Source organism: Microtus pennsylvanicus, chromosome 2 (genome assembly GCF_037038515.1).
Source record: "Microtus pennsylvanicus isolate mMicPen1 chromosome 2, mMicPen1.hap1, whole genome shotgun sequence".
In the NCBI taxonomy this organism is placed as follows: Eukaryota; Metazoa; Chordata; class Mammalia; order Rodentia; family Cricetidae; genus Microtus; species Microtus pennsylvanicus.
The window spans coordinates 127,171,567-127,199,462 of NC_134580.1; the positions used below are offsets into that span (position 1 = coordinate 127,171,567).

The following is a 27,896-nucleotide window of genomic DNA, read 5'->3' on the forward strand; positions in this document are numbered from 1 at the left end:
CCAAATTACAAAGTGTTATCTGTTTATTGTGAAGGCTCTGATTTTGGGGTTCTATAGGACATATGTTTGAAATATTCCAACTCTTGCTGTTGGCAACTCAGTTGGAAGGAGAGAAGTGACAGAGATCCAAACAAGCACCAACAGCTTACCCGCATCTGTGATACTGCGTTTCTCAAGGATATTATAAGGAAGATCACAGGTAAAACAGTAACAATAAAAACAGCCCTTTCTACAGAACCACCATAACTTTTGTTTCCAGAAAATAGAACTAAGGTACATTTATCTTTTTTATTTTTCATCTTTGTTATTAAAAAGCCTAATTGAAGAATGTTTCCATTTTACCTTTCCTCAAATCAGGGCCTGGAGTTATCTACCTTTCCCAACCTATCTTAAGAATTCAGCCAGCTGTTCCTTCAAGTGCGCCCTTGAATAAGAAGGGATGCTTTAATGAGCAAAGTACCCCAAGCTCTTGAGCACGTATGATCGATTCTAAAACCAAACCCAAACATTCCATATGCCGGCACTCAAGGATGAGGTGATACACAATGAATGGTCGTCTTTACCCCCACAGACCACAGGATGTTCTAGAGCTTCAAGGTGGTCAGCACCTTAACTCCCTGACTTTTGTCAGTGCCTGACCCATGTGACCCTCTTCAAGAACTAGGGAGCTTACTCTAAGGCCCAGCCTCCTGCCGAGACTGGCCAGGGTTCTGTCAGCTCAGTTTACCTACCCATTTTTGGGCTGGGCATATAGGACGCCCTCCTAGAATATACTCCAGAAAACCTACAGTTGCTTCTTGCCGCTTACAGGTAAAAAGGGTAAATCCTAATCTGGGGGAAGAAATGCAAGGAGCTGAGATGTTGAAGAGCCGCATGGTTGAACGCTGGCTGTGGATATCTTGATTTGGTGTCTCCTAGCCTGGTTCCTTCCATCACTAAAGCACAGGGTTGAACACTGCCAATGCCTGTCAGCTGAGGCATCAAGGGATCCAGAGAATTCTACAGATTGGGCAGGCCTGGACACAGGCTTCCAAAGCTTGGGCGTCCTTTTCCTTTCTGAAGTTTAATACCACACTTGGCTGGACCCATGTTCCTGTTCTCTTGTCAGCCCCAAGGGGACAAGCAGCATCCTTCCTTCTTCCCACTTCTCCAGTCCTTAGGGCTATTCCCGGTCACATAAAGACGCATCACAAAGCCTCAGCAAAGGAGCCTCTGCTTTCACTAGGCTCTAAGAGAAAGGAATTCTTTAGGGTCACTATGGGGAGAAAATGAGATTAGCCTACAGGTCTGTTCTGTTTATTCCTCTACTTACTGGACGCAGCAGCCCAGGGAGACAGCCAACAGGGCTGCACAGACAGGAGCAACTGGAAAAGGATTGCCCTTGGAAGGAGATGGCAGGTTTTCTAGTGTGCCTGGCTTTGGTGAAATCATCCTTGTGGTTCATGGGGTTCCAGTCACACTTCTAGGCATAAAGTCTGAGTGGGGCTTATCTTAGTGATGTCAGGAGCAAGAGTAACTTAGGAAAAGGGGGCATGCTTGATAAGAATGGGCACTTCTAGGAATCAGTTAGTCCTATGAAGGATCAAACTCTTAAGAGTTTGTGCATCAGCATAAAAAGGAAAGTGGAAGACCGGCAACATGAATTCTGTATTGACATTTGGTTCTTAATAATAACATCCAAAATGCGTTCTGTTCTTATAGCGCTGTGACCGGGACTGCATCGGGTGGAGGGTTTATGTTGCCGGAGTCTCCCTTAGAAGTGGGGAGGAGCTGGTGATGATAGAGACACACTGATTTCTCCTTGAGACCTATTTGCAGCTGGGTGGGGTGCTGCAGCAGGTACCTTGGTTTTGACAAGGGCTGGGGATGCAACCCCAGCGGGCCTGCAAACACATTGGCAGAATCCTCTGCCCTGAGCCCACAAGAACACAGACACTGATGGGGCTAGTGGTGGCAGCTCCAGGAGAGTGAAAGGGAGGCTGAGAGGTTACATTCTTGAGGCCTTCACAGGTACATGTCATCGTAGCCCGGTGGGGGGAGATGGTCTGGATTAGGTCTGCAACGGAAAGAGGGTCTAGTGAGTTGGAGGGATAAGGGCGGAGTGCACAGGAACCATGCCCGGTATAGAGGAGGCCTACAGAGTGACATGGAGTTTAAGATCATAAGCTCTAGGGCCAGATGGCCTGGGTCTAAGTCTTACTTTGGCTCAAATGCCCAGTCTCTGGACCTTGCCCTTCTCATCTGTAAAAGGACTATGGGCACAGGCACCTCTTCCTCAGAGTCCTCCCTGGTGGGTCACCAAGTGTGCTGGCTAGTTTTATGTCAACTTGATACAAGTTATAGTCATCTGAGAGGAGAGAACCTTGATTGAGAGAAAAAAAAATGCCTCCACAAGCCTGTACAGCATTTTCTTAATTAGTGACTGATGGGAGAGAGACCAGCCCATTGTGAGTGGGACCATCCCTGGGCTGCTGGTCCTGGGTTCTGCAAGAAAGCAAGCTGAGCAAGCCAAGGGGAATAAGCTGGTAACCAGCACTCCATGGCCTTGGCTCCTGCCTCCAGGTTCCTGCTCTCTTTGAGTTCCTGTCTTGACTCCCGTTGATGGTGAACACTGATGTGGAGCTGTAAGCAGAATAAACCCTTTACACCCCACGTTGCTTTCATTCATTGTGTGTTATCACAGCAATGATAACTTTAAGACAAGGGAAGGAGGTGAGGAGAGGACTCCTGGAAGGCTCTAGGGAGGCAGCAGTGGTAACTGAGCCTGGAGTCAGATACCTGGGCTGCAATGCTGAACGAAGCCAAGCTGAGCTGCCATCAAATCCCATGTTTCAGCATACCTGAATGAATACCTACCCAGATGGGCTGGTCCCAATGGGTCCAAAGGGGTCAAAGCGAGCTCCTGGGGGCACAGCACCAGGGGGAAGCCGGTTCGGGAGGCCCGAGGATGGGTCAATAAGTGCTCTTGGGAAGCCAGATCTCAAGGGATCCACAATCATGCCACCTCTCTGATACCTGAGACAGAAAGAAAGCTGGGTAAGCAGCTGCAGCAGGGACTTACTGCCCTTGAAGATGCGGGACAGGTAGAGTGAAGTAAAAATTGACCGGGGCTACTGTAGTGGTCCAGGCAGACACAAGATCAAACAAGTGAGCAAGAACACAAGAGTGTGTGCTGCTGATGCAAGAAGTTCTGTAGGATTTCTTGAGCCCACAGGGTTGAGATCTCTGCCATGTCTTACACCCAGTGGGGTCAACTGGTCAAGAACTGGAGCTAGAATTGGCCAGGATCAATTGCAGAGTATTACTCTAAACCTAGGAGTAATGACATCGTGACCGCTCATGTTGTGGTTTTGCTATTTCCTTAAGGGTGTCAGTACAGTTGCTAACAACCGTGGACCTGACTTCATAGGCTCCAACTGGGATGGGCTAATGCTCTGCCCATGCTGAGCACTGTTTGAGCAGCCCTGCAGAGCCGAGTGAGTCCTACTATCAAAATGAGATGATCAAAGTGGGGTCACTCTTCAGCAGGAGTTAAAGGTCACCTGACTCGCTCAGAGAGTAGAGTGCACAGCTGCACTGCAGAATGAATCTGCTGGATGTAGGATGAGAACCAGAGGACACAGCAGGGCTTAGAGACTCCCTCTGTGGAGAGAGGTAACCACCAAATATGCCCGAGCACACTCTACAGACTGTGGCCCACTGTGGGTCTTCATTCCTCATCTGGTGAATTCTCATGACTCTTATCCAGGGAAGGGCTGAGATCCTTCTATGTAGAGGGGATGGAGATGGTCCTCCCATGGTCCTCTATGTATGGCAGAGCACAGAGAGTAGCATGATTCCTCAGCCACTCGGCAGCTACCTCCTTCACTCCAAAGGGAGGCTGACGAAAACTCTAAAATTAGATGAGCAGGGCTGTAAGTCACTAAGCAAGTTACATTGCTGCCACTTCCCCAGAAATACTCACCCAAAGGGGTCTAGGTCTTCTCCCCCGACAGCAAATGGGCTCAGGGGATCACGCCTGAAACAAACAAGAACAATTACCACAATTCCCAGAGCAGCCAAACACCTAGGCTCCCAGGCTTAAAGCTGATGCCAGTGGGGGCACAGTGAACACCAGACAAGGCCGAACCTTTCATAAGACCACAACATAAGGAATACTTCAAAGTGGTCCTTAGCAGTGGTTAACACTGATCATATTAAACTGGAAATCATGTGAAAAAGAGCTGAACAAAAGTTAAGACTGGGTGGGTGGATGGGAGGGCCTGAGAGGATGGTTCAGTGGATAAAGCACTGGCTGCTTTTTCAGAGGACCTGGGATCAATTCCCAGAACTACATGATGGCTCACAACCATCTGTCACTACAGTTTCAGGAGATGTGATGCCCTTGTCTGACCTTCATGGGCACAAGGCATATACATGGCACACAAACATGCAGCCCAAATACTCATAGTACATAAAATAAATAAAAGAATAAAAAGTTAAAACCAACGCAGCAGAGATGGCTCAGCAGCTAGAACACAGTGCTCTTACAGGAAACTCTGCTTGGCTCCCAGCAACCTCCTCAATAACCACATACACAACCACCTATAACCTATAACCCAGTTCCTGGGGATTTGACATCCTCTTCTGGTTCTATGGTCATCTGCATGCATGAACTATACATAAATTTACATAGGCACATATACATAAAATTAATTAATCTTTAAAAAGTTAAAATAATGAAGAGCTGAGTATGAATCAAGATAAAATAACCCCAGATACATTCTATTTTATTCATACTTTGTCAAAGTTCTTGTATTTTTACCTAAGATTCAAGAACTTCCACCATACATGAAATATTACTTTAAAACCAAAACCTGACAGCTAAAATAAAGAAGCTTCTCAGGTGGGGCGAGATAGAGACATGAGAGCCTGAGGGTGTAGCTTCATGGGCTTCCTGACCTGCTCATCACGGCCCTTGGATACTTTTAGTCCCACTGGCTACTGTGACCTTCGCACCATAGCCTGCTGGACGGCCATTAGCCATAAACCTCTGCAATCTCTAATATTTTCTCCTTTCCCTACAAAGGATCAAGTCCTTCCTTCTCTGAGAAAGCTCTGGAGCAAAAATGAGAACGAATAAAGAGCATAATTAAAGGTTCCTAAGTAACCAGCATCTCCGTTTGCCTTTCTGGACCAGTGTGAGAAGGAAAGAAACAGAATGAAGGAGGGGAGCTGCAAGGCCCGCTCAACAACCCATGTGCTCAGACTTTCATGGCTATTATTATTAGTTTATCTTTGCCACTGTCTGAATGTTCTAATTCCTCTACCCCAGTGGTCTCAATCTATGGGTTGTGACCCCTTTGAGAGGGGTGGGGGTGTTGAATGCTCCTTTCAGGGGCTGCCTGAGACTACTGGAAAAACAGATATTTGCATTATAATTCATAGCAGTAGCAAAATTACAGTTATGAAGTAACAACAAAGATAATTTTATGGTTGGGGTCACCAAACACAAGGAACTGTATTAAAGGGTTGTGGCCTTAGGAAGGTTGAGAACCACTACTCTACCCTATACTCAGACCCTGACATTCTGTTCTCTCATTGATTTATTCTATCTGTGAGGCTTTCTCCAAGGTCTTTTGCTTGACTTACTGATTGATAATTCTTTCCCCATACTAAAATATGGATTTAGTTTTCTGGTCTCCACAATTTCTGATGAGAAACACTCACTCACATTCTTATTCTGCACAAGCAATGCATTTTCTTTCGTTGCTTTCAGATGTTTTTATCTGTATTTAAATTTTAGCAGTTTATATGTCCAAGCACTGAGTTCATCGGGTTCCCATTGTTTAGAATTTGCCAAATCAAGTAACCCCCATCACCATTTTATCCAGTATACCTCTGCCGCAATCTCTCCTCTCCTAAGACTCCCGCAGTCATCTTCTTAGGTCTTCTATAATTGCTCCACAGGTTCGGAAAATTTCATTTTTAAAACTTTGGGGCTGGAGAGATGGCTTGGTGATTAAGAGCACTTGCTTTTCCTGCAGAGGACTTGGGTTCAGTACCCAGTACCCAAGTGACAGCTCACAACTACCTGCTGTGAGACCCCAGTTCTAGGGGATCTAGTGACCTCTTTTAGCTTTTGTAGGCACTGCACCATGTAGTGCACACCCACACACTCAGCCAAAATGCTCAGATATGTAAAAGAAAACATCTTTTCCTCTGTTTTTTTTTTTTTTAGGTGGGTAATTTCCTTTGATTATAAGTTAACAAACTCTTTAATCGATTTAATTCTACTACTAATCTATCCAATGAGGCAAACCTTGTTAGTAAACTTTGTTCAATTTTTCACTTCTAAAATTTCCATTTAGTCCTTCTTGGTATCTTCTGTTTTATTTGCTAAGACTTCCTATCATTGCATTCAAGATGGCTTCCCTCACTCCCCATAGCATTTTTACAAGGGCTCTTTTAAAGTCTTAGTCAGATAATCCCAGTATCTGTACTACCTCTTGGTACGGACATCTGTTGACTATCTTTCTGAGAGCTAAGGGTTTTTGGTTCTTTAAGGTACAATAACTTTGGACTTTACCTCAGACAGTTTGAATATTTTGTTCTAAGTCTTGAGGGAAAATTGTCTTATTTGTATTTTAAAGGGCAACCAATGCAGTTGGTTTAAATTCTGGCTCCAGTATCGGTGCGGAGCTGGACATGGTGGTACACTCCTAGAATCCCAACATTCAGGAAGCAGAGGCAGAAAAATCTTGAGCTGTCTGAGACCAGCCTCGATTGTACAGGGAGACACCACCTTAAAACAAACCCAACAAACCAGGTCCATTTGTTCCTAGAGCTTTTCCAATACCACTAAGCTCCATACTACACGTGTGGTCTCCAGCAGCCTGTCTACCTGGATGGTAGGCTCTCCTGTTCTGCTCTTGAATGTTGGAAATACTCTTTAAAGTTGAATATATCTGTGTAGTCTGCAGCTGAAGCCAGAAACCCATCAACTGCTTATGGGGGCCTTTGAGTTCTCGTCTCTCTATGGTCTTTTTGGCACATTCCATTTCCATGTGGGGAAAGCCCCTACTTTTGTCCTTTGCTGGAAAACTGGGTTTTAGTTACAGTGCTCTGCTATATATTTTCCCATACTGTGTCAATGTCCATCTCAAGTGCCACTAAGACAAAGGGAGCAAACACCACACTTTGGTGGAGGTGGCATTTTGAGACAGTCACTATGTAGCACCAGCTGGAGTTGAATTTGAATTCTGTCTCAGTTTCCCAAGTGCTGGAATTACAGGCCACACCTGGCTCAGCCTTACACTTTTAGAGACATTGAATCTTCCCACTGTAAAGAAGGTTCTTCTTTCTCAGTTGTAGGTGTCTAGAGACTGAAGTCTGGTGTACAAATAGGTAGAGAAAAGGCTGGAAGCACAGGGCTAAACTGGAGCACTCTGTCCAGGCCAGTGTCCTCCCAGACTTCCTTGATTTCAGACTGTACAACCTCAGGCAAATGGTGGTGAATTAATTCACTGCTTGGAAATTTGGAGGTACTTCTATTCTCCAGTCTGTTCCCTAGTCTGAGTATCACATGTAATTTGGAGAGTTCAGGAGTCATGCCCTATCCACCTGGCATCCCCATACAAGACTGACTCTCCAGCTATGCTCTTGGGTGGACGCACCCAGTATCCCCCACAAGCTCCAGACATGCCACTCCACACTTAGGAAAATAAACCCAGGAGTGAGAAGTGAAACATGGGTCTGTGTCATGTGTGAAGGGCTCCTAGCTCTGTGTAAAGCTCTTCAGTGATGGGCATCACTGCTTCAGGTCTAAAAAGCACTCACTTTGAAAACTGCCCAGCACTTGTTCTTAGATCTTGCAAACATATTCACTGAGACCATAGCTGGAGCACTGGGGTGGGAGTGGAACACACCTGGACCCCAACCTTTCCTCTGCCTCTTTACTAGTGGCTGGGGACCTTAGGAAGGGCAGCTGCCAGTCCCTTCCATGAAATAAGGAGGCTGCAGAATAAGCAGTCCCTAGACTTTCCAAGTACTTCTTGTTCTCCATTCTCTCAGAGTTCTCCAAACTGACTCGCTAACTATTAATTATAAGATTTTAATTGATTAGCTGTTGTCAACTAACCAAAAGCATACAACTATACTGTAGGACATGTGGTCTCAGATAGACTACAGTCCCCTGTCTTTGTCCCCTTCACCAGAATAATAGTCTCTAGGACTATTGCTGCTAAACTACTCTGCAAAGATCTTGAAGATGATTCATTCACGTAGCAGCCTTTTGGCCATCTTCTGAAGCTGTCAGTGTGAAGGTACACAATGAGAGGCTGCCTCGCCTCCAGGATGGCACTTCTGTCCCTATGCATTCTCCCCAAAAGTCTCACTCAGCCCCACCCAAAGAGTAACTGATTCACCTGGGCAGCAGCAGCACCAGAATGCACGGATCTAGTAATGCTTGTTATCTACCTCCACACAGCAAGACTTCCAACAATTCTGCTGAAGACACTTGGAGGCCAGGGAGGGGTCAAACAGCAGGATGGGATGGACAGTGGGATCCTACCATAGGCTCCTGGGCTGGCCACTGGGGGCTCCATACTCACCAAAGAGGCTGGCGGCTAGAATGAGGGTGGTGTGAAGGAATCCGGAGTGGGTCCACCTCTCTGGCAATGGCAGGTGGGAACTCCCGGTGGGGACTGCTTGCGCGAGCCTTCTCCCACTGCTCATGGATAGGTGTGATGATTCCAGATCTGATCCGAGACCGAAGCTCCTCACTGTTCTTGTAGGTCCTACAGGAAGGAGACGAGGAGTCAGGTTCCTGCAGCTGGCTGCGATTCTTGTGTACAGTATTCTGGTGGCGGGGGCGGCGGCCCTGAGAACTTTTGGCCTTGCGCTTGGTTTGTTTTCTACGGTGGGAACGGGCCGTCCGGCGGACCTGGGTGAGGGGGGCAACAGCCTGGCGCTGTCTCCGAGATTTGGGCCTAAGTTTCTTAGGCATCTGAGTTGCCCCTCCTCATTTACCACCCCATTAGAAAGAGGTGAAGGTAGGGGCACAGGGCTTGGACTGGCTGCTCCTTATCCTCATGCCACCCCTCCCTCAGCTTCATTGTGTGTTCATCACGTGTCACGGCAAGGGTCATGGAAGGCAAAGGCCCTGTGGGAGGATGAACCAGGTTCCTGGTCCTGGGCTCAGTTCAGGCAGATCCTGGGAAGGCTGCCCCTACCAGGTAGGTGTCCGTCCCCCCCTTGCCTGTGAGAAATAAGCAACTTGAGCTATGGCTGAGGGTGCGGTGGTCAGATGAGGCAGCAGCAAGTGGGCAGGACTCTAGTGTTTCTTAAAACTGGCATTTTAAAAACGAGCCACACCCTGGTTCAAAAAGCAAACTGCACACCAGAGAGCCTGCAGTGTTCCTGGTCACATAGAACCACATTAGAACCCACAATAGAAGTTTTTGAACTTGTGGAACTCAAGCATTTCCAGACAGTGTAGGGACCCATACTGTAGTGGCTTAGAAGGTGTATGTCCTCCATAGTCTCAGGTGTTTGAATACTTGGTCCCAGTTGGAGCCCTGTTTGGGTAGACTGAGGAGGTGTGGCCCTGCAGGAGGAAGTGTGTCACTTGGGTGGGTTTCAAAAGCCATGCATCATTCTCAATTTATCCTGATTCCTGCTTGCTGCCATGCTCTCTCTCCATGATGGACACCTGTCCCTCTGGAATCAAAAGCCCAAATCAACCCTTCTACAGGTCATGGCAGTTTATCATAGCAACAGAAAAGGGACTGAAACCCAAGCCTCCTCCAGAGACTCCAGACAGAAACACAGTGAAGTCTAGTTACAAAACTTTACAGTCACTTTCAGAAACACAGGTGGGGACGCTTCACAGTTAGTTCAGGAAGCTGGCACTAGTCTAGCTCTTGTAGACCAGGCTGGTCTCGAACTCACAGAGATCCGCCTGCCTCTGCCTCCCGAGTGCTGGGATTAAAGGCGTGCGCCACCACCGCCCGGCCCTGGCACTAGTCTATATCAAAACTAGGGAAAGCACAAACTCAATAATTTCTTTACCAATTAAAAAAAACTCAACAAAATATTAAAATTGAGCTCGAAATATATTAGACCCATACAATTTGACCAAACAGGATTTATTCTAGGTAAGCAAGGCTTAGTAGACACAAATCAGTGTGGCCCACCAGTCCAACAAATAAGAAAAAAAAATCGGAAAATCAAACCAACTGATAAAGAAAAACTATTTCCCAAAACAATATGAGAAATCCACTCAAGATAAAAACTCAGCACTAACAAAGAACGAAGAACAAAGGAACCCATCCTCAGTTTAGTAAAAAGCATCTGCTATATTCCCTACAATTAACAGTGGAAGCAGAATCCTTTATCCCCTAACTGTGCGAATAAGGCAAAGAAGTGCTTTCTGGCAACCCTCATTTAACATAACACTGGAAGTTATGGGCATTATAATAAGGGAAAAGAAGAAAATCATAAAGATTAAAAAGTGAACAATGAAACTACTTTCCTATGACAAATTTCCAAAGAAAGTCTGCCTCCAACAAAATGAAACACCTCAAAATGTCATTCAGTATTAGAGAAATGGAAATTAATGATCCCAATGAGAGATCCCTGCACATGACTGCACACTGCATAAAGAATACAAAATCAAATGCTAGGACACATGAACAGAAGTGGGCTCACTTGTAACGGTAGTGGATGTAAAACGGTAGACACGGCAAAACTAAACCAAATATGAATTTATCATTGCACTCTGGGGCATTTTCCACAGAGAAATGAAAATCACAACTAACTGCACACAAGTCTGTATTTAAATGCTATGGTGTCCTTATCCATAACTGCACCAACTGGACAGAGTCTAGTCATTTAATTTGTCCTTTAGTCAGTGAGTTGTTAAACCAATTGTTGTATGCACAGCATAAAGTATATCCAGTAAACAAGAGTAACAAACAGTTACTGTGCACTATAGTTTAGATGGATCACAAGATTATGCTGAATGGAAAAGGCAAACTCAAGATTACATATGAATTCTATCTATATAAAACGTTTGAAATGATAAAATTCTAGAAATGGAGAACAAATTGCCAGGAAGGCTGAGGCATCCTGGCCCACTTAGCAAGATCCTGACACACCCACACACGCACATGCATGAAATGCGCGCGCGCGCACGCACACACACACACACACACACACACACACACACACCAAGATAACAAAGGGCCAAGCATTCTAGCTTTAATCACAGCACTCAGAAGGCAAAGGCAAGTGGATCTCTGTGAGTTTAAAGCCATCCTGGTTTACAAAGTGAGTCCCAGGCCGGTCAGGACTACAGAATGAGACCCTGTCTCATAAAAACCAAACCAAAATACTACAAAACAAAACAAAAAGTCAAATGGCATAGCAGCTGCCACAGGTCAGAAGATCTGAGAGCCCATTGCCTACTAAACTTTACACCTATTATGTTCCTACTTAGTACACAGAACACAACAGACTCTTGTTTCTCCGCCTACGCAGATGTGATATGAGAAGGCATCTATCCTTTAAGGCTTCACTTGTAGAAAGGAGTCCTGATTTCAAGAACTACTAACTCCTAACGCAGAACTTCTTAAAGAATTTCCCAGAAGAGTATTCTTTGGAAGAACAAATGCCATTTCATTTTGGTAGTGGCAAAAGACAGCCTACTACGCTGTCTGACACAGAAAGGCCAAGGCAAAGAGGGATAAACCAGGGTTCCACTTCTTAGCTAGCCAGCAAGCTTACTAAGGGGCACAAACTCCTACCTAGAAGAGGTGGTGTTCATGCCTGTTAAAGGAGAGTCAGATGGAAGGAGGTAGCTAGGAGCACCACAATGCAGGTGGAAGCAGCGGGAGAGAAGGGCGAGTGTTGAAGAGGTGATCACAATCAGCTCTCAGAGCCTATGCTTTCATGAGATGATTTCTTCCTTTGTGCAATACCAGGAACACGGCACATGAGTAAGACTTTGATCCCAGCACCACAAAAACAAGGGGGAATATACACATAGACACACACACACTACACATTTCAAGTCTTAATAAAACAAGAAAATAAAAAAAATGAAAGTCTAGGAACTATGCTAATTAAAATGAATTAAAAAGACATAAAAATTAATGCAACAGGCACTTTTTAGGTGGTTTAAAAAACTAAAAGAACAGCTCTGAAGAACACTGCTGGGATAGGTGTAGAAGTCAGAATGCGGAGTGCATATTAAACATTATACTAATGCTACATTCCTAAGTGTGATAATTGTTTTAAAGTTAAGGAAGATGACATCCTTATGAGATTGCTAGTCTAAGGAGATGGCTTGAGTTGGGGTCTTAAGGAAAGGACAGGTAAAGCACTCAAGTGTGAGGACCCAAATTCACATCCCCAGAACCCATACACAGTAGCATACACCTGCAATCCTAGTGATCCTGTGGCGAAGCAGAGGCAGAAGAGCCCCTGAAGCTGTGGGCCAGCTAGCTTGGCGCACATAGCTGCAAAACAACAGAGACCCTGTCACAAGTGATGGCTTAAACCTGAGACTGTCCTCTGGCTTGCACTGACTTGCAAACATATAGTATAGAACATGCACACCTGCATGCTCACATGAACATACACCATACACACACAAACACACATACACACACATGCACGCACACACACACACCAGACTCTCTCTGTTGTTCCATGCTACAGTATTTAGGGATCAAACTACATAAAGCCTACAAATAATTCTCAGATGGTTCAAGAATAAAAAATGCCATAATGTCTTATTGAGCAAAAGCAGCAAAATGTTAAAAGCTGGTTAATCTGGGTAATGGTAAGTGGGTATCCACTGTGTTTTTGTAAACCGTCTCTCTTCTGTAGCTTACAGTTTTTAACATTAAAAGTTTAGGATGTCAGCAGAATGAGAAACCATAAGCTGGGAGAAAATATGTGGAGAACATTTACCAGATAAAGCACCATCACCCAAATTAAATAAAACTCTTAAAACTCAGTAAGAGAATGAACAACTAAGTCAAAACTGAGAAAAACTGATCTGAACAGACTCATCAAAGAAGAACTACATGGAAAAATAAGCCTAAGAAAGAAGATCCACATACTATCTCCAAAGAGCTACACTTGAAACAAGCAAACACCACTATTGCACTGCCAAAGGCTGACAAGGGTGTGGGACGGCGGAAACTCTCTTTAGTCGCTGTCAGCAGGATTGCAAGCAGCACAGCCACACCAGAAGACAGTTCACGTGGGCTCCTTTTCCAGCCACAACATCCTGCAAGAGGTAAAACTACGGAGACAGTATCAGGATCACCATTTCCCAGGGACAGTGTGGGAGGGGGGACGAACAGGTAGAACACAAAGGACGTTTCCAGTGTCAAACAGTGCCCCATGACACTACAACACCGAGTATGCCCAAACTCCATAAGGCACAACACTGAGAGTGAACCCCAACATGGGGGTGAGGTGTCAGGTAGGTACAGGGCTTATAACAGATACTCTGGTACCAGATGATGATGGGAACAGTGGGCAGGTGGGAACTAACTTTGGGCTCTAAAATTATTAAAAAAAAAAAAAGGTGGGAGTGGAGTGGACTTGATTAAGCATACTTTCTCTAAGGAAGCTCCTCCTTTTTAGAATGTATTTGTGCATGTGTGTGTGTGTGTGTGTGTGCATGCGCGCGCGTGTACCATGGCACGTGTGTAGCAATCAGAGAACAACTTTCTCATAGCTCTCTCCTGCCACCTGTGGGATTCAGGGTCAGAACTCAGGCTGTCATGCCTGTGCACAAGAGCCTCTATCACAAAGTGTTTCTACCCATGGATGCACTTGCTGGAGTTGGCCTAGACCCAAGTCTGTAGCAACTGTAGCATCTGTGGACTCTTGAATGCATCACCTTACTTCATGGGATATTTTCTATGTGAGTCTTATCTTCATACAAACAAACAAACAAGCAAACGCACACACACACACAATAAGAGAATGGAGAACTGACTGTGCCTAGGACTTGGTTCTCTGGGCACTTCCATACCATTCCTTATTTCTTGCTCCTGACTCCCTCTGCCTTTTCTCACAGAAAAGACATCCTTTAGAAGTACCTGTGGAAATCACTCAGGTCTTCTGCATCAATATAATCATCTAAGTTCAGAGTCAAGTCTGCCACCTGCTGTGTGCCATGTTCCTAGAAAAGTGAAAACAGAAAATGAGAGATGGGGGTACAGTTCTCAGTTCATTGGTATACATGGGAAAGTGAGCAAGGAATTGAGGTACCCAATGGATACATAATCATAACCTAGGGCAACACTGGAAAGCAGCCCCAGCTATGGGCAGACATCTTGCTCATGAGGGGAGCAACCAGGCTGCAGGAGTCACAGTACGGGGCACTCCACACTGACAGTACCAATCAATACCCAAACCTGGAAGGGGGCAATCAACAGTGGTTTCTAGGGGTTGGGATACTACTTTTGGAAGCTTAGCTTAGAACCTACTTCAGTTAGCTATCTCAGTTCTGTTAAGCCACTTAAATTAATCTGAAGGAATTGTTTGCAACTAAGAACCCAGTTCATCAATAATATATAATACTGAAAGAGGATGTTGTCTATCTATCTGTGTTATGTAAAGATCTCCAAAACATACTGAGTGGAAAAAGCCACATACGAATAATACAGCCAGATACTTTCAAGAGCACATACAAACCACCACCATAAAATGGAACAGAAAGAAAGTCATCTGCCTCAGGGTGCTCACAGTTCAGGGGCAAAATACCAGCATTAAAAAAGAGTATATATAAGTACAGAAATACAAGATGTTATGTGTATCAACTGGAAAATAAACAGGCTTGAGACCTATCATTTAGACTTGTCTGGCAGATGGAGGTGGATAGTCAGGACTGAACTTTTTGAATAGATGAACATGAACACACACACACAGAGGCACAGAGACAGAGAGGGAAGGAGAGGGAGGGAGAAGGAGAGAGAGGCACTAAAGAAATGATGGAATGGTGGAGGGTATATATGTGTATGATGTGATGTGGGAGAGAGTCTGCAGAGCAAGAAACATGAAATGCAAAGGGCCCAAGGCATAAAAACTTCCTTTAGAAACTTAAAGAGCTGCGGAGACTACACTAGCCTTCATCTCTTGTGCTGTCAGTGAGTGAGCATTGCTGTGAGCAGGACATCCCTTTTCTGTATAATACAGGCAATAAATACACGTCTACATCTACTAAGGTTTCTCTCCTCAGGGGAATTACTAGATTAAACTTTGGGGACATTTCCGAACGCATTGCTGAAGTAAGTTTCTAGACAGGCATCTCAGCCCCTCACTGTCGGCAGGCCTGGGCTCGGACTCACCAGCACATTGATGATCATACTGTTTTCCACAGGGACAGCTTTCAGGAGGAGTTTTTTGGCCCCGTCCTTAGACTCATACCGGAGGACATACAGTTCTTTATTGCTGTTCCAGGTAGCTGGCAGGAGTTCTGACTTCTTATCACTGGGACCTGGCTGAGAAGACAGAAGGGTTGAGAAAAGAAAGATCTTGGCCTCAGAACACAGAACTATAAAGGACCACCTTACCCATAACCTAATCCTGTCCCTCACATCACAGATATGTGCTCAAGGATACACAGAAAATCAGAGGTCTGGGAACCAGCACTCTCACTCAGCTACCTGGTGGCCTTGGCAACACAGCTCAGGAGGAACAGCCTTGGACTAGGATACAGATTAGTAGAGCGCTTGCCTAGCAAGTATGAGGACCACGTGCTAATTCCCAGAATCACCAAAAATTAGAATTAAAATAACTACAGTCTTGGCTTAATAATCATTTATCATCATGACAAAAATAATACCAGTGTGAAATTCAAAGTAGTGCTTCCCACGGTTCAGACGTTGAGTTATCTATAATAGGGTCACAAAAGCAAGGTCCTAACAGAGACTCGCCAACCAACTGTAGTCGTCTGATAAAAACCATAAACATATACTCCACACGTAGCACACAAACTAGATTTAAAAGTTATAAAACAGAACCTATGTAGTCACCACCAGCACAGGAAATTCAGTGTCATCAGCCACTAAACATTATCACTAAAGCCTGTGTATCTCAGGGGTGTCCCTGTCCTCAAGAGTAACCAACACTCTGCACTTTTATTATTATTATTTTTTCACTTTTCCTTCACGTTGCATCACTACATGTGCAGTTATAAAAACATACTGTGTCAGGGGCTGGAGATGTTCAGCCTGGCTGTTCTTCCAGAAGAATTGGTTTGATTCCCAGCACCTACACAGAAGCTTTCAAACACCTGTAACTCCAGACCCAAAGGATCTGGCATCTTCTTCTGTCTTAGTGGGTACCAGGCATGCACAAGGTGAAAAACACACATGCAGACAAGACACCCATATACACTAAATACACTAATTTGTGTGTGTTCAAAAGCTGTGGAATTCAATGCTTTCCCCCTTTATTTTCTGAGACCTGTATAGTCTCTCATTGAACCTGGAACTCAATGGTTCAGGAAGGCTGGTCAATGAGATCCAGGGATGTGCCTCTTCCTCTGCTAAGCTCTGTGCCTGGCTTTTATATGGGTACTAGGAATGAGAACTCAGGAACTCATGCTTACAAGGTAGGCACTTCACAGACTGGGTCATCTTCTTGACCCAACACTTGCACAGTTTGTTTAATGTTGTTTTAAGAAGGATATCCATGTAGATGTATTCTATAGTTGGTCTACATATACAATTATACAGTGTTCCATTAAATGAATATGCTGTGATCCACAAATTCACTGTCTGATGGACATTAGAAGTGCTTCTAGTTGACTTCGTTTTCCATTATAAACAATGATGCTATGAATACACTGTTGTACATATCTGGCACACATGTGATTTGCCCAGGGGATGAACTTTTATAAGATAAGTGCAAACTGTGTACTAATGTGCTCAATTTGCAATAAGTGAGCTTCTGGTGCTACACACAGTTTGCAGCATTGCTATTATCTACTTGCTTGTTTTTGCCAGTCTCGTGGATTGTAAAATGTATCTTTCTGTGTATTCGTTGTGATGGTCTCCTTGCTTTCCCTTTTTAATAATTCCAAGATTTTGGGAACTCACCAAGGCCAGCTGGCCTGGGTCTGAAAAAGCCTAGGATAAAACCGGATTCGCTGAACATAGCGGACAATGAGGACTACTGAGAACTCAAGAACAATGGCAATGGGTTTTTGATCCTACTGCACGTACTGGCTTTGGGGGAGCCTAGGCAGTTTGGATGCTCACCTTACTAAACCTGGATGGAGGTGGGTGGTCCTTGGACTTCTCACAGGGCAGGGGACCCTGATCACTCTTTGGGCTGACGAGGGAGGGGGACTTGATTGGGGGAGGGGGAGGGAAATGGGAGGCGGCGGTGGGGAAGAGACAGAAATCTTTAATAAATAAATAAATTAAAAAAATAATTCTAAGATTTCCCTGTCTAAGCTAAGTTATGACTTTTATTGCTACAATTAAACACCATGATCAAAAGCAACTGGAGGGCAGTAGCGGCGGAGAGGCGCGCGCAGTCCCTGCGGAGAGGCACTGCAATCAGGAATAGGCTTTGGAGGACCGGCAGGGCGGACGCAAGCGGCGGGGACGGGCTCCCAATAACAAGAGCAGATCGCCCCACTACAAGTAAATCAAAGAGAAACCCCAAGGGGGGACCAGCAGACGCACGAGGTGGGTACGGGCGCACAATAACGAGAGCAGATCGCCCCACTACAATTAAATCAAAGAGGTAGGCCTTTTGTTGGCGAGGTCACTGGCAAACGGGGAGCCTGGTCCTCATCCTGAAGACCCTTCGGAGGGGTGAGAGGGTTCTTGGCCTGCGGCAGGAACCAGGAAACACAGCGAGGGCATTTGGTAAGCGGAACCCTTGGCCAGCAGGGAAACCTGATCGGGTTTTAAAAGACACATTAGATAGGATCAATAGGAAGAGATGGGAAGGTGCCAAGGCAAGAATTCACCCGATAATCTGAAAAACAACATGAAAACACCAGAACCCAATGATCTTACAACAGAAGTATTTGAACACCCTAACACAGAAGAAGTGGAAAAAATGACTTTATGAAAGCAATAGAGTCCCTTAAACAACATGTAAAAAACGCCCTTATAGAAATGGATGAGAAGTATAACAAAAAGTTTGAAGAAATGAGTAAATACGTACATGATACCCTGGAAAACCAAGAAAAAACGATCAAACAGGTAATGGAAACAGTTCAAGAATTAAAAACTGAAATGAAGGCAAGGAAGAAAACACAAACTGAGGACCAGCTGGTTATGGAAAATCTAGGTCAACGAGCAGAGTCTACAGAAACAAGCATAATCAATAGAATACAAGAGATAGAAGAAAGAATCTCAGATTCTGAGGACACCATAGAGAAAATAAACGCACAGATCAAAGAAAACGGCAAAGCCAACAAATTCTCAACACAAAACATTCAGGAAATATGGGACACTATAAAAAGACCAAACCTAAGAATAATAGGAATAGAAGAAGGAGAAGAGGCACAGCTCAAAGGCCCAGAAAAATATTTTTAACAAAATTATGGAAGAAAACTTTCCCAACATAAAGAAAGATATTCATTTAAATATTCAAGAAGCATACAGAACACCAAACAGACTGGATCAAAGAAAAACATCTCCTCGCCATATAATAATCAAAACACAAAATATACAGGTTAAAGAAAGAATATTAAGAGCTGCAAAGGAAAAAGGGCAAGTAACTTATAAAGGTTAGACTCACACCTGACTTCTCTATGGAAACCATGAAAGCCAGAAGGTCCTGGATAGATGTACTGCAGAAGCTAAGAGACCATGGATGCAAACCCAAACTACTATACCCAGCCAAGCTATCGTTCACTATCAATGGAGAAAATAAGACATTCCAGGATAAGAACAAATTTAAACAATATGTAGCCACAAACCCAGCCCTACAGAAAGTAATAGAAGGAAAATCGCAACCCAAGGAGTCCAACATTGCCAACACTGCCTACAATAACTCAGGCATCTAGTGACCCTTCCCCAGCACATCTCAAAGAAGGGAGACACACAAACTCAGTCAACAACCACTGGTCATTATTATCACTTAATATTAATGGGCTCAATTCACCTATAAAAAGGTACAGGCTAAAAGAATGGATACGAAAACAGGATCCAACAGTCTGCTGTTTGCAAGAAACACATCTCAACCACAAAGACAGACATCTACTCAGGGTAAAGGGTTGGGAAAAGGTGTTTCAAGCAAACGGTCCTAAGAAAAAAGCAGGTGTGGCCATACTAATTTCTAACAAAACTGACTTCAAACTAAAATCAATCAGAAGAGATCGAGATGGACACTTTATACTCATAACAGGAACAATTCATCAGGATGACGTCTCAATCCTGAATATCTACGCCCCTAATATAAAAGCACCCACTTATGTAAAAGAAATATTACTAGAACTCAAGGCAGACATCAAACCACACACACTAGTAGTAGGAGACTTCAACACACCTCTCTCTCCAAGGGACAGGTCAATCAGACAGAAACTTAATAGAGAATTAAGAGAATTATTGGAGGTAATGAAGCAAATGGACTTAACAGACATCTATAGAACATTCCACCCAAATAGGAAAGAATATACTTTCTTCTCTGCAGCTCATGGAACCTTCTCGAAAATTGACCACATACTCAGAAACAAACGAAACCTCCACAGATACAAAAAAATATCAGTGTCCACCTGTGTCTTATCTGATCACCACGGACTAAAATTAGAAGACAACAACAATACTACCCACAGAAAGCCGACAAACTCATGGAAACTGAATAGTCAACTACTGAACCACACCTGGGTCAAGGAAGAAATTAAGAAAGAAATTAAAGTCTTCCTTGAATTTAATGAAAATAAAGAGACAACATACTCAAACCTATGGGACACGATGAAAGCAGTGCTAAGAGGAAAGTTCATAGCACTAAGTGCCCACTTAAAGAAAACGGGGAATGCATACATTGGGGACTTAACAACACACCTGAAAGCTCTAGAAAAAAAAAGAAGCAGACACGCTCAGGAGAAGTAGAAGACTGGAAATAATAAAACTGAGGGCGGAAATCAACAAAATAGAAACACAGAAAACAGTCCAAAGAATCAATGAAACAAAAAGTTGGTTCTTGGAGAAAATCAACAAGATCGACAAACCCCTATCCAAACTAATTAAACGACAGAAGAGAGAATGTGCAAATAAATAAGATCAGAAATGAAAAGGGGGACATAACCACAGACACAGAGGAAATTCAGAGAATCATTAGATCTTACTACAAAAGCCTGTATGCCACAAACTGGAAAATACAAAAGAAACAGACATTTTTTAAAATAAGTACCATATACCAAAGCTAAACCAAGACCAGGTGAATGATCTAAATAGACCTGTTAGTCGCGAAGAATTAGAAATGGCTATCAATAATCTCCCTTGGAAAAAAAGCCCAGGACCAGATGGTTTCAATGCAGAATTCTACCAGAACTTCCAAGAAGAACTAATACCTATACTCCTTAATGTATTTCACAATATAGAAACAGAAGAGTCATTGCCAAATTCCTTTTATGAAGCTACAGTTACCCTGATACCAAAACCACACAAAGACCCAACCAAGAAAGAGAATTACAGGCCTATCTCACTCATGAATATCGAAGCAAAAATTCTCAATAAAATACTGGCAAACTGAATCCAAGAACACATTAGAAAAATTATCCATATGATCAAGTAGGCTTCATCCCAGAGATGCAGGGCTGGTTCAACATACGCAAATCTATCAATGTAATCCACCATATAAATAAACTGAAAGAAAAAAACCATATGATCATTTCATTAGATGCTGAAAAAGCATTCGACAAAATTCAACACCCCTTCCCTTTATGATAAAGGTCTTGGAGAGATTAGGGATACAAGGGTCATATCTAAATATAATAAAAGCTATTTACAGCAAGCCGACAGCTAACATTAAATTAAACGGAGAAAAACTCAAAGCCATTCCACTAAAATCAGGAACACGACAAGGATGTCCACTCTCTCCATACCTCTTCAATATAGTGCTTGAAGTTCTAGCAATAGCAATAAAACAACATAAGGGGATCAAGGGGATTCGTATTGGAAAGGAAGAAGTTAAGCTTTCGTTATTTGCAGATGATATGATAGTATACATAAGCGACCCCAAAAACTCTACCAAAGAACTCCTACAGCTGATAAACACCTTTAGTAATGTGGCAGGATACAAGATCAACTCCAAAAAATCAGTTGCCTTCCTATACACTAAGGATAAGGAAGCAGAGAGGGAAATCAGAGAAACATCACCTTTCACGATAGCCACAAATAACATAAAATATCTTGGGGTAATTCTGACCAAGGAAGGGAAAGATCTATTTGACAAGAACTTTAAGTCTTTGAAGAAAGAAATTGAAGAGGACACCAGAAAATGGAAGGACCTCCCTTGCTCTTGGATTGGGAGGATCAACATAGTAAAAATGGCAATTCTACCAAAAGCAATCTATAAATTCAATGCAATCCCCATCAAAATTCTTCACAGATCTGGAGAAGACAATAATCAACTTTATATGGAAAAACAAAAAACCTAGGATAGCCAAAACAATCTTATACAATAAAGGATTGTCTGGAGGCAATACCATCCCTGACTTCAAACTCTATTACAGAGCTACAGTATTGAAAACAGCTTGGTATTGGCATAAAAACAGAGAAGTCGACCAATGGAATCGAATAGAAGACCCTGACTTTAACCCACAAACCTATGAACACCTGATTTTCGATAAAGGAGCTAAAAGTATACAATGGAAAAAAGAGAGCATCTTCAACAAATTGTGCTGGCAAAACTGAATGTCAATCTGTAGAAGAATGAAAATAGATCCATATCTATCACCATGCACAAAACTCAAGTCCAAATGGATTAAAGACCTCAATATCAGCCCGAACACACTGAACCTGATAGAAGAGAAAGTGGGAAGTACTCTACAGCACATGGGCACAGGAGACCACTTCCTATGTATAACCCCAGCAGCACAGACATTAATGGCCTCATTGAATAAATGGGACCTCCTGAGACTGAGAAGCTTCTGTAAAGCAAAGGACACTGTCACTAAGACAAAAAGGCAACCCACTGACTGGGAGAAGATCTTCACCAACCCCGCAACTGACAAAGGTCTGATCTCCAAAATATATAAAGAACTCAAGAAACTAGACCGCAAAAGGCTAATCAACCCAATTATAAAATGGGGCACTGAGCTGAACAGAGAATTCTCAACAGAAGAACTTCAAATGGCCAAAAGACACTTAAGGTCATGCTCAACTTCCTTAGCAATCAGGGAAATGCAAATCAAGACAACTTTAAGATACCACCTTATACCTGTCAGAATGGCTAAAATAAAAAACACCAATGATAGCCTTTGCTAGAGAGGTTGTGGAGAAAGGGGTACACTCACCCATTGCTGGTGGGAATGCAAACTTGTGCAACCACTCTGGAAAGCAGTGTGGTGGTTTCTCAGGAAATTCGGGATCAACCTACCCCGGACCCAGCAATACCACTCTTGGGAATATACCCAAGAGAGGCCCTATCATACAACAAAAGTATATGCTCAACTATGTTCATAGCAGCATTGTTTGTAATAGCCAGAACCTGGAAACAACCTAGATGCCCTTCAATGGAAGAATGGATGAAGAAAGTATGGAATATATACATATTAGAGTATTACTCAGCAGTAAAAAACAAGGACTTCTTGAATTCTGCGTACAAATGGATGGAAATAGAAAACACTATCCTGAGTGAGGTAAGCCAGACCCAAAAAGAGGAACATGGGATGTACTCATTCATATTTGGTTTCTAGCCATAAATAAAGGACATTGAGCTTATAATTCGCGATCCTAGAGAAGCTAAATAAGAAGGTGAATCCAAAGACAAACATATAGGCATCCTCCTGAATATTAACCTTCATCAGGCGATGAAAGGAGACAGAGACAGAGACCCACATTGGAGCACCGCACAGAAATCTCAAGGTCCAAATCAGGAGCAGAAGGAGAGGGAGCACGAGCAAGGAACTCAGGACCGCGAGGGGTACACCCACACACTGAGACAATGGGGATGTTCTATCGGGAATTCACCAAGGCCAGCTGGCCTGGGTCTGAATAAGCATGGGATAAAACCGGACTTGCTGAACATAGTGGACAATGAGGACTACTGAGAACTCAAGAACAATGGCAATGGGTTTTTGATCCTACTGCACGTACTGGCTTTGGGGGAGCCTAGGCAGTTTGGATGCTCACCTTACTAAACCTGGATGGAGGTGGGTGGTCCTTGGACTTCCCACAGGTCAGAGAATCCTGTTTGCTCTTCGAGCTGATGAGGGAGAGGGAGTTGATCGGGGGTGGGGGAGGGAAATGGGAGGCGGTGGCAGGGAGGAGGCATAAATCCTTAATAAATAAATAAATAAATAAAAAAGCAACCGGGGTTTATTTTTATTTACTTTATTATTTTCTTTAGTTTTCTACATCACAGTCTATCATAGAAGGAAGACAGGGCAGGAACCGAAGCAGAAGCTATGGAGGAACACTGCCTACTGGCTTGCTCAGGTTGCTTTCTTATGTACCCTAGAACCAACTAAAAAGTGAGCTGGGCTGCCTCTCCTATGTCAATCACTAGTTAAGAAAATGGCCTACCTACAGACTTACCTATATTATGGAGGCATTTTCTCAACTGAGATTCCCCTTCCCATATAACTCTAGCTTGTGTTAAGTTAACAAAACAAAAACCCAACCAACTAGGACATTCCCTTTTATACATTGAAGTATGAGACTAGTTCCCAAGTTATAGTAAAAATAAGCACAATTATTTCCAGATGGGAAGAAAGGGCTTAAGCTGGACCCCTATAGAAACACAATGTCACTTGTGAGACAACCATAACATAAAACTTTTCTTCAGTCATAGATACTGCAGCCAAAATGATCCACAAATGGCAATTATCAATAACCAGTACATAAGGGGGTACTTGGAAAGCAAACAACAGAAAAAGCAGCTAACAGTATAAAAGTTTCTTTTACTCAAATTTACTAGCTATTGGAGAAGCACGGCTGAAATAAGGAGATCTAGGCTATACCCATCCATCAGCCTATGACTATGAATTTGACTGGGCATGAGTGACTTTCAGACACTACTTATGGGGATTTAAACTTACACAGGCCCTTTGGGATACCATCTAGCTGTATTTAGTACTATTAGGCTAGCCTATAAGCCAACACTCAAATGTCCTCCTAGAAGAAACCTGTGGAGACACATGGGACCTGATAAGCAACTGGGATCTTCACCTCAGCCTGGGCTTGAGCAGCCAAAGCAGAGGTAAAATGCAAAATGCACTGACAGCAGATATAACACGGCTATTAGAAAGGACACACTAGATCTAACCATAGCATTCTAGAGAAAACTCTGTATGTGTGTGTATGTGTGCTGGCAAAGACAATGTAGAAGCCAGAGGACGAGGGGGAACTCCAGGGATCACTGTCCTCCGGGGCACATGGCCACTGCACTTATGAGCTCACACTGACATAGTTACCTACATAAGATCAAGTCAACAAGATCAGCAATATTCCAGCAGGAAGCATTAACTGGATTGGGGTTTACAAGGAGGGCTATGTGGGGGGGGGGGGCGCTATCTGAAGTGGGGATTTACAGGGGGAGTGGAAGGAATTGGAAAATGGTTTAAGGTCCAATATCATTTATGAAAAAAAACTTAAAAACCACACATTTACATTGCCAACATAGAACATGACTAGAAGCTGTGTTCATGAGAACATGTGGAAGGGAAGGAGGCTAGAGATGGAGAACACTGATAAAGAAAAGGTCCAGATGTGAAGGATTTTACACACAAGGACAAGGGAAGCCACCCCTGGTGCTTGGAAATCCATTGGCAGAGGAGGCCCAGTCAAACTTGGCTAGGTGACAATCATACAAGCCTCAAAGAGGAGAGCGTGGGGAAACGAAAGCGAAACTAACCACGGCCCTGAGAAACCACTCTCTTGCCTAAACTGGATGACTCCCACAGTGCTGTAGATTTAAGGGTTACTTTGGAAGCCAGGGTGACATACCTTATCTATGTTCTGTCAAGGCCTTTGGCTTTCTCCTGCCTCCTACGTGTGTGCCACCAGCATGTGCTCTCGGCATACAGACAACCTGTTCTGCTCCCCACCTCAACACCTTCATTCCAGAGCCAGAGAGAACTGCTGGGGTCAGGTAAAGCTGACGCCTCACTGTGATAAGACTGGTGTTCCTCAGAAAACAGCAGTGGCACAGGCCCAACACTTCATGTGGCCGCCCTCGGCACCTAGATATAAATATCAAGTGTCCCAGAAGGCGATGGTTGGCAAGTGACCAATGTGTGTTTGGATAATTTAACTCTCTCACTTGAGAACTCAACGGCCTGAGAGGAGCTGAGACCTGTTTAAGGGCAGGGCAGTGCAGTACAGGGCAGTACCGGGCAGTGCAGGGCAGGCTGGAGAGCTTCCCCAGCGGACTGGTCCTGAGAAGCTAAGGGGAACTTTAGAAACATCCTTTAATGGCCGCTGAGCTCTCCCAGTGCCAACAGACTAGAGTGCAACCAACCAACCACCAAAACCACACAAACAGGTCATTTTCTCTTTCTTCATAATCTTCAGACTCCCACAACAGAAAGCCAAATTCTATGTCTATGGCCATCTCCATGCCCCCGCCACTTAAGTCATCCACACAGCTACTGAGCTGTTTGCCCTGACCTCAAAAGGGAAGCCAAACCAATGTCAGATTTTTGTTCCAAGTCAAGGGATCTGTTGGTCTTCAAATCAAATATTACACGCACAGCTCTACAGTGCTAGACACAAAGCCCAAGAGAAAGTGGATAAGATAGCTTTCCGTTTAGCCGCCCAGATGGTGTCACACAGTCCAGTGTGTACTCTGAGGACTTTGTTCCCCTGTTATCACTCCAGGGAGGGTGGGTGGCAGGAGGCGGCTAGAGAGACAATACAAATGCCTTCCCAGTCAGGCAAGCATTATTGGTTTGCTGGCCCCAGCTGGAAAATAAAATTCTCAACTAGATAAATTAACAGCAAAGATGCCTCCCAAATCCTTTTGACTTCTACTCTGAACACGAGTACACCCATCTGCAGCGAGTGGACAAGTGCAACCTGAGCCCCGCAAGGACTCGGAGATGGGACAGCAGGAAACAAACACACCACATGTCCTCTAAGGGCATGCAGGTAGACAAAGGGCCAGCAGGCAATGCTTTCCAAAACCCCTAGCCTCCAGGCTCCTTGTCCTTCTGGGAGATGTCTGGATCCTGCATCTTCTAGTTCTGGGTACTACTTGAGGTTTGGTAAGGAACAGAGAGAGTAAAGAAATCAATAAAAATCTTTGTGTATTGCTTCCTTCTGATGGGTGGTAAAGTAGAGTGGTCTTAGTTCAGACAAGGATGGAACTCCAGCAGGGGTTAAGTGTTCAGCCAGGTCAAAGTGTGTCAAAGGAGGAGTTCATAAAGTTGTGTTAGGAGGGAAAGCGTACTAACATATATATCAAAGAAGTTAAAAATAAGTAGGGGCTTGGGAACTGATGCAGTTAGAAATGAGACGAAGATGAAGTCTCTCTGTAAGATCCAGAGGGTGAGAGGACCTTCTTCCCAGAACTGGTCTGAATTTTGATTGTCAAGATAGAGACAGAGGGGCCTGGAGTCCCTGAGTCCCCAAGGATGTGTACATGGGACTGTGGCCGGGAGGATACTTCCTCTGACGGAGCAGATGAGTATTGAGGGAGCAGTAAAGGGACTAGGGCCAGTTCACCCAAAAACCTGCCATACAGGTAGACATAGCGGTCATGAAGAAGGGGCAGAGAAAAGGAGGCGGCTAGGACAGAGAATCCATCATGTATACTGGGCCTGTATGCGGATGTCAACAAGGCCCCATCAGTTAAGTGGCAGAATCTGGAGATAGGAGAGTAGATGGGATTCTGGTGGAGACAGCTAAGGGAAGAACGGGAAGAAGAGTAGTGAGTAGATGGTGGTTGGTCCATCCATCCCCACTGCTGAGTGGGGGTTCTAGAATATGGCTGAGTAGGTCAAAGTTCACCACTACACCTGTGCTTGGAACCAGATTTGGGGGGGGGGCGGTGTGTGTCTTGAGTGAGGTGTGTAGCATTGAGTATTCCACGCCAGGACTGTATGATAATGATGCTTTGTGGATATTAGATGGATGGGGACTTTCAGGAAGCTATTAGCTTGTCTCGGTGTCAGATCCACACAACATGGCCTGAGCGACGGCTGGGCTGTGCCGGGAAGCCTTTCCGTTCTCGGGTTTACACACACACTGTGCCAGCTGTTGGCACCAGCTCCAGGCGCGCTAAAGTGCGGCGTCAGAAGCCCGGGGCCCTGGCTTGGCAGGGTCAGGCGAGGCCTCTGGGCCTCTGATTTCGGACTCCCCTCCACCCAGGCCGGCTCCGCAGCGTACCTGGTCGCCAGTGCCCAAGCCATAGTAGCCGTTTGTCACCACTTCCCAGTGCAGGAAGCAGACGAGGGCGTCCTGCGGGCAGCTGATGGCAGGCGCGGCCGAAGCGAAGAGAACCTCCAAGCCCGCCATGGACGCTCGCGGCTTCTGTGGGGAAGAAAGGAAAGGAGCTGGCAGTGCGGCAAGCCGCTCCGCCTCGGAGGAGCCGGACTGCGCGCAGTGGCGACGCCTGGGGTAGAAACTCCCTTCGCTTTCGGCTCCGTGCTCCGTACGCACCTGCGCAGAAACACAGAAACCTGCGCCGGAAATAGCTCCTAGCTTTGTATACGCTCCGGGCTGGAACTGTCGGCGCCTCGCTGGAAGGTTCCGCCA

At 44.5% G+C, this 27,896-nt stretch overlaps 1 protein-coding gene across 1 annotated transcript; it reads right to left on the reverse strand.

The window, feature by feature from the left end:
* Positions 1-5: 5 nt before the first annotated feature.
* On the reverse strand, positions 6-27,896 carry Psmf1 (proteasome inhibitor subunit 1). Its single transcript, XM_075962476.1, has 7 exons — positions 27,528-27,896; positions 15,354-15,506; positions 14,103-14,185; positions 8,592-8,777; positions 3,965-4,018; positions 2,857-3,015; positions 6-2,056 (listed from the first exon to the last, which is right to left on the reverse strand). The coding sequence occupies exons 1-7, from the start codon at positions 27,654-27,656 to the stop codon at positions 2,005-2,007; spliced, it is 816 nt and encodes a 271-aa protein (XP_075818591.1). The 5' UTR covers positions 27,657-27,896; the 3' UTR covers positions 6-2,004.

Excerpts from the sequence above, each read along its gene's own strand:
- Psmf1 (XM_075962476.1), bottom strand. The coding sequence starts at position 27,656 with ATGGCGGGCTTGGAGGTTCTCTTCGCTTCGGCCGCGCCTGCCATCAGC. Across the intron at positions 4,019-8,591 it reads TCTAGCCGCCAGCCTCTTTG|GCGTGATCCCCTGAGCCCAT; the intron begins GTGAGTATGGAG and ends TGTTTGTTTCAG. Across the intron at positions 3,016-3,964 it reads GAAGACCTAGACCCCTTTGG|GTATCAGAGAGGTGGCATGA; the intron begins GTGAGTATTTCT and ends TTTCTGTCTCAG.